Source organism: Schistocerca americana, chromosome 5 (assembly GCF_021461395.2).
Source record: "Schistocerca americana isolate TAMUIC-IGC-003095 chromosome 5, iqSchAmer2.1, whole genome shotgun sequence".
Classification (NCBI taxonomy): Eukaryota; Metazoa; Arthropoda; class Insecta; order Orthoptera; family Acrididae; genus Schistocerca; species Schistocerca americana.
Genome location: NC_060123.1, coordinates 154,589,575 through 154,604,926, shown reverse-complemented (window position 1 = coordinate 154,604,926; position 15,352 = coordinate 154,589,575). Strand labels below are relative to the sequence as shown.

The window sequence follows — 15,352 nt, the reverse complement described above, 5'->3', positions numbered from 1 at the left end:
AAGAGAATGCTGCCCTGGGAGATGCCTGTTGGCTCGCACACTGGGAACATGCGGCCACCAAGTGCTCAATTTCTCTGTCAATACCGGGCCAGTACACATGTCTGCGAGCCAAGGTTTTAGTACGGGAAACACCCCAGTGCCCCGCATGTAATAACGTGAGAACCTCCCTTCATAAACTTGCAGGAACAACCACGCGAGGAGCTGTATCATCGGTAGCCAGAAGGAGAACTCCGTCCAAGACCGAGAGGCGGTCTCGTAGAATAAAATAATTACGAAGAGGGTCCGAGGCCCGGCATGGAGGGCGGGATGACCACTCCTGCTGAATGAGGTGAACTACTTGCCGGAGAACCGGGTCAGCTGCGACTCGAGAACTAGTGATCAGGAAGCCATCAACCGCTTGGCGGGACGCCACATCCAAATGAAAACACATAATTTCCTCTCGATCGAACGCAGGATCCGGGCCCACCGGAAGATGGGAAAGAGCGTCGGCGTTGCATGCTGTCCGGTAGGGTGACAATGGATGTGATAATGGTACTTAGAGAGGCACAAGGCCCAGCGCTGTAGTCTGTGGGCTGCCCTATCCGGAATCTGAGAGGCGTGGCCAAATAACGATATTAACGGCTTATGGTTAGTGATTAACTGAAACTTCGTGCCATACAAGAAAGGGTGAAACTTGGTAACAGAGTAGACAATGGCCAAAGCCTCTTTTTCCACCTGGGAGTAATGGGCCTGCGCGGGACTAAGAGTTTTAGACGCAAACGCCAGTGGTTGCTCGGAACCATCTGCGTTGCGATGGGCCAGGACCGCCCCCACCCCATACTGCGAAGCATCGGTAGCCAGGACCAACGGCTTATGGGGGTCAAAAGTAGCCAAACAAGGCGCTGACGTGAGAAGGCCCTTCAATGAGGTGAACACTTGCTCGCATGCAGGTGACCAATAAAAAGGAACACCCTTGCGCACAAGGCAGTACAGGGGGCGGGCTACGGTGGAAGCCCTGGGAATGAACCGGTGGTAATAGGCTATCTTGCCTAAAAAAAGCTTTTAACTCTTTCAGCGAAGCGGGCTGAGGAAGGTAGACGATACCTTGGACCAAACTTCCTAGTGGTTGGCTGCCGTGCCGAGAGATGGTGTAGCCCACATACTCAATGGACGGTTGGAAGAAGTTTGACTTATGCAGGTTGCAACGCAAGCCCACAGACCTAAATTTGAGAAAGAGGGTGCGAAGGTTGTGCAAGTGTTCCTTTGTGCTGCGGCCTGTGACAATTGTGTCATCCAGGTAATTAACACAATGAGGGATTGTCAACGTGATGTGCTCAAGATAACGCTGGAGTATCGCCGGGGCACTGGATATTCCAAAGGCCAACCGCTGGTATTGGTAAAGGCCAAACGGGGTGTTGAGGACCACCAGCCTTTTGGAGCTCTCATCAAGTGGTATCTGATGATAAGCCTCCGAAAGATCGATTTTCGAAAAATATTGGCCTACCGCCACGGCGGAGAACAATTCATCAGCACGAGGCAAAGGATAGGTGTCCACCACCAATTGGGAATTAATGGTGGCCTTGAAATCGCCACAAAGACGTAATTTTCCCGAGGGCTTCCTTACAATAACAAGGGGCGAAGCCCACTCACTAGAAGAAATGGGAAGAACGACCCCTAGGGCTGTCAGCTGGTCTAGCTCTTCCTTTACCTAAGGGCGGAGAGCCAAGGGGATCTGCCTCGCGCGTAGAAAACGCGGGTGAGCCGACGCCTTCAAAGTTAAGTGAGCTTCAAAATCTGAAACACGCCCCAGGCCCTCCTCAAAGATATCAGGAAAGTCTGAGATCAAAGATTCCAATGATTGATAGGGAACATCTTCAGAGACCAACTGTATGGTGTCAACGATAGAAAAACCGAAAGCTTGAAAGGCATCCAGGCCAAAAAGGTTAGCGGAGCTCGCATCACTGACAACAATAAAAGTAATAGGCCGAGTGACTGATTTGTAAGTCACGTCGGTAGTGAATTGACCCAGTAGGGGAATGAACTGTTTACCATAACCGCATAGACGCCGGTAAACTGGCGCCAACGGGGGCGATCCAAGGTCGGAATAAGTTTGTGCATTCAACAACGAAACTGCCGCACCCGTATCTACTTGCAGTTGTAACCGGCATGACAGAACTGACACCTCGATAAAGAGTTTGGGTGCCGATGCGTCGGGAGCCTGGCCCGATGAAACTTCCTGAATGTCAATGCCCATGTCCTCTGTACCTGCTTCCTTCGATTCTTTTGAGGCTGAGCGGCAAACTTTAGCAATGTGACCTTTTTTATTACATTTGCGACAAATGGCCCAACGCTGGGGGCACTCTGACCGATCATGATGTGTATAGCACGACGCACAGGACGGCAACGGGGCCCGGCGGCTGGAATTCTGTTTACGCGCCGTGCGGGAGCGGCCGTAACAGCCAGATTGTACCACTCGCACGTTGTCCACCCCGGACACAGTGGACGCGGACGCGCCGCCCTGAACTGCCGCGACGTCGCACCACGCTTCCAGCTGTTGACCTGCGGCGTAAGAGACTTCATACGATTGAGCAATGGACAGGACTTCCTCAAGGGAAGGGTCTTCTAACTGCAGGGCCCATTGTCGAACCACCCAATCAGGGGCCGAAGGAACAATGACGTCGCGTGCCATAACGTGGGCATATGACTCTCGCGAATGCTCCGTGACAAAATGACACTTGCGACTAAGACCGTGCAGGGTAGCGGCCCACGCCCTCTAAGACTGATGGGGCTGTTTCTTGCATTGATAGAACTCGACCCTAGCCGCCACAACATGCGTGCGGCGGCGATAATATGAAGACAGCAATGAACACAATGCGTCAAAACACAAGGACGAGGGTTCCTGCAACGGCGCTAGCTGCTGCAAAACTTGATACAGCGAGGGAGATATCCAAGACAAGAAGAGAGCACGACATACCTCCGCATCGGCAACATGAAACGCCTGGAAATGCTGCCGAAGGCGATGTTCATATGTGTCCCAATCCTCCACCGTCTCGTCATACGGGGGAAAGGGAGGAGGGAACGGCGCTGGAGCAGACGGCGTGGAAAGCAACGCCGGAAGCACTTGTTTCATGGTGGCCATGAGCTCCGTCTGCTGCTCAACCAAAACCCACACTAAATCCTCCATGCCGTGGAGAAGCTGCGAAACCGGAACAACGATGCAACATGCGAAAGAACGACCCTACTCATCGCCAATTGTGTAGTAACACTGTTCACGTTTACGTCGCACTTCACTTAGCGTAGACCGGGACTGTGTCCTAGGCATACCCGATGTTAACTGACTGGGCACGGCTCGTGCTGCCTGAGTTGTTGTTGTTGTTGTTACGCCGGCAGAGGTCGCGTCCGAATACTCGCGTGCCCTCTGGTGGACGGGACTCTACTTGCGGCAACTACCGTCCATGACGCGCCGTGCCGATGTGCGCCTCCTGCGATCTTTCCGGTGGCTACTGCAATATGCTCATTCAGATGACATCTCTACAGCTTCAGCAATTTGTCATATTTTCAGGTGGTGATCCTCCATGACCATTTTATGCTCTTTAGCAGCAATTTCTGGGGTAGGGGAACATTTGGACCGAACACTAGGCAGATCATCATTTAAGCTATCCACACCAAATTAAAACTCATTTGTCCACTTAGCAACATCTGAATATGAAGGCATCTGAATATGAAGGATCGAGCCTCCAAGTTTGTTCTGAAAATCAGCCTGAATTTTCCCTGCTTTCATACCTTTTTTTATGAAGTACTTAATCACTATTCGATTCTCAGTTTTTTCCATCTTCACAAATCACTACATGGGAACAACAACAGAGAGACATCCACACCACATATCTCTACTCAAAGAACTGATCTATTATTACATGTAGGCCTCATTGCATTAGAGCTGGCATCTGGTGGTAACTCAATAAACTTTTCAAACTACTCTTGTAACACATTCCTTATCTTGTTGCACAATGGTATCCTTTTGTTGCGTAGATGCTCTTTGCTGAGAATTCAAGGGCTTTTACTGTATAGTGATTATTATTGCTCATAGAGAGCAAACCCACCCCACTGGCAGTGTTTCTGTATGATAAGTTGGAAAATACACTGTTCACATGAACAGCTTTATAAATGAAAGTAAATTCAGATAGATTTCCACATTATCTGGACAAGCCTCATACAACTGAAGTATGGTATGTGCTCCAGAGGTTGCAACGTACTGGTCTTTTTGTTTTAACAGCCATCCACCCCCATCAACATTGAGGCTACAGTACATCTCACAGAGATTAGTACTACCTTCACAGCCTGGGTTGTTAACGTAAGATCCTCATTTCCTGTTGTATACACTGGTCCACTTATGGGCCACACTGCAATCACTGAAGCATCCCCAGCACATTTAGTTACAGAGGACTTCTGGCAATCACCAGTTCGCAAGCCAGAAACTTCAGCCTAGAGTGGCAGTTTCCTGGAGAGGGGGGTGGGGGCAGCATATGACGCATGGGTATATTTGCCTTTTCAAAAGCCACAGATGTAACAAGTATTGCCTCTTCAATTTTTTATCTATTTATGAAACAGTTATGTAGACGCACATACGTTCAGAGCCATAGGGAAGCTAAATACTGGGAGAAGTATATAAACTTACTTGACACCTGCACTTTTCTCTTTCTTCTTTACTTCAGTCACTTGTTCCTTGGCTGGATCTCTCCTTGGAACAATATCAGGAAAAGGATTGTTCAGTACTTCTGCCTTGAATATTTTCTGAGGATACAATGGCCGTTCATCCTATAGAAGCAAATCAAGGCACTGTACTTTCACAAAAATGATATTTTCACTGTAGGCATAGAGCTATAGTATCCACAGATAAAGACAATGTGAGTTATGTAGATTGGAGAAAAGTGTGGAAGGTGATAAAATGAAACATTGAGTCGCAGGCATGCAGAATAAAAAAGACTGCTATAATTTTGAGCTTTTGGCCGAAAGCCTTAAAAGAAGTCATTTTGGTCGAAAGCTCAAATGTATAGCAGTCTTTTTGCTGTTTCTGTCTGCAATTCAATGTCTCCTCTATATGGTGAGCAGCAATCTATTCTATCATAATATGTCATTATTCCAATTCTGGATTTTGCTTTGTTTGAAAGTGTGATAAAAGTAATTAATGACAGTCTCTCACATTTCACCTGCATACTATATCAACATACGTGTCATTTCTGTCATTCTGTAAACTCACACATACAGCCAAACACGAGGCAGGGAAATATATAAATCCTTTTCCTACAAACAACTTCCACAACTTTTTTCATTGTACAGCCTCATCTGTAACATACCCATGACCTATTTTCAAAATGTGGACATAATACAGCCGTCAGGCGTAATAACATGAGACTTGGGGGTGCGCTGATGACAGAAAGCATGGGTCACATTTCAGTGGTGTCGGTGGAGTCTATCAGCAGGACGGGTTTCACTAGACATGGCCTGCACCTCAACAGGTATGGGAAGGGGAGGTTGGCAAAGCTTATAGGTGACAGCATAGGTGGGGTTGGTGGGATCACTCATGGGAAAATTCCTGCAGTAGTGGGTGTTAGAGCTGCACCTTTTTTTAGATTGAAGTCAGCTGATAGGTATTCCTGCTTAAGGGAAGTCTCTCTAACAAGGGAATCACTTTTGACAAAGCTTAGGTATCTGAGTAATGAGGGAATTAGTATATTTCATCAAAATATACAAGGTATTAGAGATAAAGTTAGTGAACTGCTTATAGATGTTGACTCTGAAATTATTGGTATATCTGAACACTTCTTAAATAAGGAGATCATTCAGAAGCTTCCTTTACCAGGATACAGGTTGGCTGGCAGCTTTTCGAGGAGCACTTTGTGGTGTGGGGGAGTAGCCATGTATGTGAAAAACGGCATCCCATTTGAGTCAATTGACGTTTCAAAGTACTGCACTGAAAAGGTGTTTGAATGTTGTGCAGGTGTGGCTAAATTTAACGGAGCTAAACTTCTAACTGTTGTTATTTATAGATCCCCAGACTCCGATTTCACAAATTTTTGCTAAAGCTAGAGGAGGTTCTTGGTTCACTTTATAGGAAATACAAAAAGTTAGTTATATGTGGTGACTTCAATATTAATTGTATAAGTGATTGTGCAAGGAAGAGGATGCTGGTAGACCTCTTTAATTCATATAATCTTATGCAAACCGTATTCTTTCCAACGAGAGTGCAAGGGAACAGAAGAACAACCATAGACAACATTTTTGTTCATTCCTCATTACTAGAAGTAATGTGTTAGCAAAAAGGTGAATGGCCTTTCAGATCATGATGCACAAATTTTAACTTTAAAAGATTTTTGTGCTGCAACATGTGTTAAATATAGTCATCAGCTGTTCAGGAAAGCTGATCCAGTTGCTGTAGAGACCTTTGTAAACCTTATAAAGGAACAAGAGTGGCAAGATGTTTATAGTGCTGATACAGTAGACGATAAATATAATGCTTTTCTCAAGACTTTTCTCATGCTCTTTGAAAGTTGCTTTCCGTTAGAACGTTTAAAACAGGGTACTAGCACAAACAGGCAGCCTGGGTGGCTGACTAGAGGGATAAGAATATCTTGTAGAACAAAGTGGCAATTATATCAAAATGTTAGAAACAGTCAAAATCTAAATGCAGCAGCCCATTACAAACAGTATTGTAAGGTGCTTAAAAATGTTATTAGGAAGGCAAAAAGTATGTGGTATGCAGATAGAATAGCTAAGTCTCAGAATAAAATTAAAACCATATGGTCAGTCGTAAAGGAAGTTGCTGGTCTGCAGAGACAGGTCGAGGATATAGGATCAGTGCGTAGTGGGAATGTCCGTGTTACTGATAAGTTGCATATATGTACAGTATTTAATAATCACTTTCTGAATATAACAGGTGAACTAAATAGAAACCTAGTCCCAACAAGGAATTATATAGCGCTCTTAGAAAAAAGTGTTCCGAGACTGTTACCTGAAATGCTCCTCCATGATACTGCCAAGAGGGAGATTGAGTTAATAATTAAATCACTAAAGACCAAGAACTCTCATGGATATGACGGGGTATCTGGCAGAATACTGAAGTATTGTTCTATGTATGTTAGCCCAGTTCTCAGCCATATCTGTAACTTTTCCTTTAGGAGTGGTCGGTTTCCTGACCGATTAAAGGACTCGGTAGTGAAACCACTTTATAAAAAGGGAGACATTGATAATGTTGACAATTTTAGACCTATTTCTATGCCATCGGTGTTTGCTAAAGTTATCGAGAAGGTTGTATACACAAGGTTACTGGAGCATTTAAATTCACATAATTTGCTGTCAAATGTTCAGTTTGGTTTTAGAAATGGTTTAACAACTGAAAATGCTATATTCTCTTTTCTTTGTGAGGTTTTGGACGAATTAAATAAAAGGTTGCGAATGCTAGGTGTTTTCTTTGATTTAACGAAGGCTTTTGACTGTGTTGACAACAAAATATTACTGCAGAAGTTGGACCATTATGGAGTAAGGGGAGTAGCTTACAATTGGTTCGCCTCTTACTTTAAGAGCAGAAAGCAGAGGGTAATTCTCCGCAATATTGAGAGTGGTAGTGATGTTCAGTCCCAATGGGGCACTGTTAAGTGGGGGGTTCCCCAAGGGTCGGTGCTGGGGCCACTGCTGTTTCTTATTTATATAAATGATATGCCTCCTAGTATTACAGGTGATTCAAAAATATTTCTGTTTGCTGATGACACCAGCTTGATAGTGAAGGATCTTGTGTGGAATATTGAAACAGTAACAAATAATGTAGTTCATGAAATAAGTTCGTGGCTTGTGGAAAATAATTTGATGCTAAATCACAGTAAGACTCAGTTTTTACAGTTTCTAACTCACAATTCAACAAGAACCGATATTTTGATCAGACAGAATAGGCATGTTATAAGTGAGACAGAACAGTTCAAGTTCCTAGGCGTTCGGATAGATAGTAAGCTGTTGTGGAAAGCCCATGTCCAGGATCTTGTTCAGAAGCTAAATGCTGCTTTATTTACTATTAGAACAGTATCTGAAATAAGTGATACTTCAACACGAAAAGTAGTCTACTTCGCATATTTTCATACGCTTATGTCGTATGGTATTATTTTTTGGGGTAATTCTTCTGATTCAAAAAGGGTGTTTTTGGCTCAAAAACAGGCTGATCGAGCTATATGTGGTGTAAGTTCGAGAACCTCTTGTCGACCCCTATTCAAAAATCTGGGAATTCTGACATTGGCCTCACAGTATATATTTTCTTTAATGTCGTTTGTTGTTAGCAATATTAGCCTATTCCCAAGAGTTAGCAGCTTTCACTCAGTTAATACTAGACAGAAATCAAATCTGCATGTAGGATGCACTTCCTTGACTCTTGTGCAGAAAGGAGTGCAGTATTCTGCTGCATCCATTTTCAATAAGCTACCACAAGAACTCAAAAATCTTAGCAGTAGCCCAAAGTCTTTTAATTCTAAACTGAAGAGTTTCCTCATGGCTCACTCCTTCTATTCCATCGAGGAGCTCCTGGAAGAGCTAAAAAATTAAGCAAATTCCAGTGTTACATTGTTGATTTTCTTCATTTAAACTTACGACTTGTCAAATGAATATGTTTTTTTATATTTCATTTTATCTGTTTCTAATATCGTGTTATAATTTCATGTATTGACTCGTTCCATGACCATGAAGACTTCTCCTTAATTTGGTCCCATGGAACAATAAATAAATAAATAAATAAATAAAAAATACTCTGTGCAGCATCTTAATTATGTACTATGAGTGAGACTTACTTATTGAGATACTTTTAAACTGGAACCATGTTACTGATTTTTGAGAAAGAATTTATAGAAGAAGACCAAGTGAGCAACTTCAGTGACTAAAGGTCTTAATACAAAGATTAGCTATTTCAAGGGGGGTACCGAGGTCAGCTGCAACTGGGCACTGGAGTAAGTCAATAGTGGAAGTCGAAAATTTGTGCCAGATCAGGACTTGACCCCAGATTTCCAACTTAATACAAGCAGCCGCCTTAACTGCTTTGGCTATCCAAGCACACTTTCTGTCTGACTCAAATTTTCATTTTCAGCTTATCACACATTACTAAATAGTGTCGCTCTCCATTTACCTCATTTGCTCGCAGCGTTTCCTGTATTCTCACAGGAGGTCTGGACCCTGTTGTGCATCTGCACTGAGGATATCATAGCAGTCAAGATTACTTATATTGAATTGTTGAATTATGTTTTATTTATCTCATGACATACATTTGCAATCCATTTGGTTTGCATACAGGAGACATGTCAAATTCATCTGCATCAACTTGTTCCATTTTTATTTATTACAAATTTTCATTCCCATGTACTGAGGCCCCTGGGCATACAGTCTGAGGCAGTGGGTGGGGAGCATAAAATTTTCTTTATTTCTGGTATCATGTGAATGGACAAAATGGTTTCCCTCAAATAATTCATGTCTGGTGTACAAAAACATAATAATCTCATATATGTATAAGGATGGCAGAGTTAACATTTTAAGTTTTCTAAATAATGGTCGACATGGTTCTTTGTGATTTGCACTGCACATATTTCGTATGATTTTTTTCTGTATTTTTAGTATCCGTACTATGTCTGTCGAGTTACCCCAAACAACAATACCATACCTAATCATGGATTCGAAGTAGCTTTTATATGCTACTTTTCGTGTGTCCATGTCAGTTACAGTTGACAATATTTGCATTGAAAATGCAAAGCTGCTCAATTTGTTGGCCAGGTATTCAATGTGTGCCTGCCAGCTCAAATTTTTATCTACATTTAAACCTAGGAATTCAACTGAGTCAACTTCTTCTGTACCTTGGTTGTTGTGTACAATCTTAATCTGCTCACATTTTGACTGTTTGTTTCTGAACTGCATCATGTGAGTCTTAGATATGTTTAGATTCAACACATTTAACTGAAACCAAGTTTCTAAGGTACTGAGGGTACTGATCACAGATTTGGGAATTTTTTCCGAGTCCTGATGTTCAACTAAGACACAAGTATCATCTGCGAACAGAACTGATGGGGAGCTGATATTTTATGGTAAGTCATTAACATAAAAGAAAAATAGGACTGGGCCTAATATGGAGCCTTGTGGAACACCCTGAGATATTTTTTTTCCAGTCAGAAAAATAATATGTGCCATTTGAAGAAATGCTAACTCTTTGGATAAGTAGGATTTAAGCCATTGTAGGGCACTGCCGTTAATGCCATATTTTTCAAGTTTGTAAACAAGCAATGCATGGTTTACAGAATCAAACGCCTTTGTGAGGTCGCAGAAAATTCCTGCCACCTTATTTCTCTTGTCTAATGATGTACTTATTTTCTCAATGAAACTGTTTACTGCATCGATGGTGTTTTTACCCTGCTGAAAACCAAATTGATTGTTCAGAATAACAGAATATTTTACAATGAAGTTTTGGACTTGTGCAACAGCAAGTTTTTCAAATATTTTAGATAGGACTGGGAGAATCGAGATAGGACGATAATTTCCCATGATCTTTCTTGATCCCTTCTTGAAGAGTGGTTTGACTTCAGCATATTTCAGTACCTCTGGGAAACAGCCCTCTTCGAAACATTGATTTATTATCTGAGCTAGTGGGTTTGCAACGCTATTGTCTACCACTTTAATAACTTTGGCGGGTATTCCATCCAAACCTGCAGGTTTTTTGTTTCTTAATGTTAGAATGGCATTTTCTACATCCTCCACAGAAACTTTTGAGAATTTTGTAAAGTTTTCAGAGTTTTCACCTAGGCCAAAGGGATTTACTTTGTTGTGATAATCTGTTACATCTACATCAGACTTTGCTACATTTATAAAGAATTCATTAAAGTACTCTGGTATTTGAGTTGGATTTACAATAGTATTTCCTTCAATGTCAACTTTTGGAATGTCTTGGTTACAGGCTTTAATACCTAACTCAGATTTAATGACTGACCACACAGCCTTTGTCTTATTTTTATGATTTAAAATTAGCCTGTTATTTGCCAGTTGTTCTGCTGCCTTGACAACTCTTTTAAATATGGTTTGATAGAGTCTAACATATTTAATGAAATCAATATCTTTATTATATTTTAGTTCTCAGTGCAGTTGCCTTTTCCTTACACTGGAAATTTTTATGCCCTGGGTAATCCACTTTACTGTATTTATTACTTTACTGCAGGTGGAAACGTTTCATTAAAGTCTCCAAGAAAACTATCTTGGAATTTCTCAAAGTTTTCGTCACTTGAGTTACAATAATCAAAAGGTCATGTTTTATCTCCTAGCTTCTCACTAAATGTTAGCAAGTTTTCTTTGTTAAAGTTCCTGCTCATATGGGTTCTCATATGTGAAATGTTCCTGTCTGTCTGTGGCAGCTCAATGAACAATGCACAATGATCTGAAATACCTAGATCTATACAAAATTTATACACATCTTCATATACATAATTAGTTAGAACATTGTTAACGCATGTTGCTGATTGCCCAATGTCTCTGGTAGATTCAAAGAAATTCAATTTGAAACCATATTTCTTTACTAAGTCAGTGAAACTTGAAGTGTGGGTACTATCACATGTGATATCAATATTAAAAACAGCAGCTATTACAACTTTTTTCTTTCTGCAAAGGCCTTCTAGCATAATATGAAGCTTAGATAAGAATAGTTCTGTTGTTGACGTCCCTGGAATCCTGTATATTGAGATTATTATAACATTTGCTAGTGAGTCCACCATTTCTACACAACAGCTCTCGAACACACATTCTTCATTTAAATAATTAAAACAGTTTCTGGTCTCATTATTTATATAACTATGTAGAAGTATACATGAGCCTCCACATGACTTGTTTCTTCTGCAAAAGCTACTTGCTCATCTGAAGTTCCCTATTTTGTTTAGAATTTTAATTGTGTCTTCAGTAAACCAGTGCTCATTTAAACAAACAACTTTAATATTTGCACATTCTGACAGAATGATTTCCAATTAATCTATTTTGGAGCTTTTATTTTTAGAAGCATCAGTGTTTAAGGCATTTATATTCCAGTGGATAACATACCTACTTTGACTATCACTTACATGCTTTAGCACATTTCCTGCCAGATAATGGTTTGGTTTTGTCTTTCTTAATGCTACACCAGTTTTTTTACCCCATCACTACTTATAAGTTTCCCTTATTTTTTATGATCTGGCAAGTATCTATGAACATCTTACTGAATATTTTTCAGCCCAACCTATTTAGATGTAGACACACTGCGCTTAGAAATTTGTTGGGATCAATGAAAACGACTCCTAGTTTATTGCACTGTTCTTTAATATTGCTGTTTATTCTCTGCACATAGCTGTCACTCACCGATCTTCTGTACACAATGCCACTTATTATTATTCTGGAATCCGGGTAGAGTCTTCTGGCCAGTCGGATGAGGTTTCTTGTGTTGTTTACAATTTCTTCCTCACCGCTGTTTTGAAGCGAATTTGTTCCCACATAGATAAAAACACCTTTTGGCTTTCTGATATGCATATCTGCTGCGTTCTCTCTTGAGTTTAAGACGTTGTTTAGGTGTGTATGCAACTGATGCATCCTGATTCCAGGTTTAACGTCGATTTTGGAGTTTGGTACGACTATGTTTTCCAACAATGAATCACCTATAATAAAGAATTCACTTTCTGTCTTATTACAATGGTTTTTTCTGTTCATCAGTATTTTCAGTATCTTTTTCTTTCATAATGGCAGCTGAATTTTTTCGTTGTTTGTCAGTTGTATCACTCCACGTATTTGCCAAAGTGGGCCCATCTAATATTGAAGTTTTTTCACATGCACAACACTTTTCACGTTTCAATGCAATATTTTCTTGCTTTAGTAATGTCAGTTCTGCTTTCAGAGCATCAATGTCACTTTGAAGAAGACGAATAATTTCAACCTTAGAACTTAGTGCGGATGTTAGTCGTGCATTTTTGTCACTAGTACAGTCGAGGCATATCCACTGAATATCGTCATTTATAAATTTCAGACACGCATTTGCGCACTTCTCATGTAACCAAAAGTTGCACTTAATGCATCGAATTCCTTTGACTACACGTTTTTTACACTTTCTGCACGAAGAACCATTTAATTTCAACTGAGTTTGGAGTGTGGTGTCTGTTCTGTTGGACATGTCTGACAGATCAGATACCACACATATGAAAGTAATTTGATAAGTCTGGTAAATTTTTATGAAAGAACAGAACTTTTTTGCACCTTTGTTGCTGGTAAGCTTGATTAATCCAATGATCGCATAAATAATTTCAACAATGTACAGTGACCACTACATTGCTGACAGCCATCTGAATTGGTTAGTGTGCCAACTGCAATTGAAAATGAAGAAAAGTGAGTTTTGTGCTATTATTAAACATTTTTATTTGAAGACAAATCAAAACAGAAATGGATGAAGTTCATGTAGACTCTACACCATCACTGATGACCTTTTACTTCTGGATTAATGAATTTAAACTTGGGTGGATAAGCACCAAAGAAGAAGTGCACTTGAGCCATCCAACAGAGATCACCACAAAGGAAACCACCCAAAAAATCAATGAAGTAGTAATGTGAGACCTCCAAATAAAAATTCATGAGATTGCTGAGACTGTAGGCATCTCAGATGAATGAGTGCATAATATCCTGCATGGTCAATTGCAGTGTGTGAGGTGGGTGCCATGATTTCTCACAGTCGACTAAAGCACATTTAGCACAACATTTCAACACAATGCCTGGTGCTGTTTAACTGCAATCTGCAATAATTTTTGCACCAATTTGTGGCTGTTGACAAAACCTGGATCCAACATTACACACTAGAGTCGAAATGGCAGTCAAAACAATGGCCAAAGACTGGTGAAAGTGCACTGAAGAAGGCAAAGACCATTTTGTCAGCTGGTAAGTTGATGGCCACTGTTTTTTTTTTTTTTTTTTTGGAATTCCCAAAGAATGATTCTCATAGATTACTTGTAAAAAGGCTAAAGCATCACTGTTGGATTGTTTGAAACTTGTTTTTACTGAAAAAAAAAGACCAAGGTTGCCACATTATTCCATCAGGATAATGCACCAAGTCACACATCAGTGACAACAATGGCAAAGTGCATGAACTGAGCTTTCCTCGTCCACCAAATTTAAAGGAATTAGCTACAAGTTACTTTTTCCTGTACACTAACTTGAAATTTTGCTTACCGGGAAGAAGTTTTCATCAAATGAGGAAATTACAGTTGTAGTCAACGAGTATTTTGTAGAGTTTGACAGAATCTGTTTTTCCGGTGGGACGAAAAAGCTGGACCAAATATGTATCCTTATGAGATCCCTATCAGGTAGGACTGATAGAGTTGATAGAGAAGATCCAATGAAGAGCTGTGCGTTTCATCACGGGATTGTTTATCTGGTGAGAGAGTGTTACGGAGATGCTAAACAAACTCCACTGGCAGATGTTACAAGAGGGGCGTTGTGTATCATGAAGAGATTTACTATTGAAATTTCAGGACGGCACTTTTCAGAAGGAGTCAGACAACATATTACTTCCCCCCCCCCTCCCCCCCCCCCCCCCCCACACACACACACACACACACACACACACACATCTCCATGAGGAGAAAATTTGAGAGATTAGAGCCAATACAGAGGCTTACTGATAATCATTCTTCCCATGCACTGTTCACAAGTGGAACAGGGTTGGAGGGATCAGATAGTGGTACCAAAAGTACCCTTTGCCACACAGCATTAGGTGGCTTGAGGAGTATGATGTAGATGCAGATGTAGATGAGTAAGGTGAGTTGTTTACAAAACAAAGTTTTTCCTTGCTTTTTTATCAGTTATCAAATCACACTTGTATATAATATTAACACAAATTTCTCACTTTCTGTTGGTCCTTGTCTAGTATAAGGGAATTACATTTCAAACAGATTCACTGGTAAAACATGGAGAAGACATAAAGCTCCTCTTTTTATAGTTATCACTGCAGAATGGATTGCCTCAGTCCCATTTGTTTTGTAATGTTTAAGTAAATGCTTGAATCCAGGCACTATAAGTCAGCTTCTTGTACATGAGAAACTCGATATGTGGACTCTTGGTGTACTGCTGCTAGTGCAAAGTCTGTTATTATGCGTATTCTGAATGACTAAGTTATATTTCTGTAAATGACGTGTGTGTGTGTGTGTGTGTGTGTGTGTGATATATTTGTTTCAAGCAATGCTGCAGGATCCTTGAAGTGTCTACAGCATCTAACATCTTAGATGGAAAATCCAATTCTGTCCCTGATTAAGCTGGCAACTGATTTCACAATTCTAGTGACCTGGACCTTGGAGCTCAAAATTTCTTG

At 40.9% G+C, this 15,352-nt stretch overlaps 1 protein-coding gene across 1 annotated transcript in view; it reads right to left on the bottom strand.

Moving 5' to 3' along the window:
* Positions 1 to 15,352, bottom strand: part of LOC124615297 (spliceosome-associated protein CWC27 homolog) — a 122,634-nt gene that overhangs the window by 60,358 nt on the left and 46,924 nt on the right. Inside the window, exon 4 of the mRNA XM_047143083.1 lies at positions 4,655 to 4,794. Coding sequence (XP_046999039.1) covers positions 4,655 to 4,794 — 140 coding nt within the window. The remainder of the gene's footprint in view (positions 1 to 4,654; positions 4,795 to 15,352) is intronic.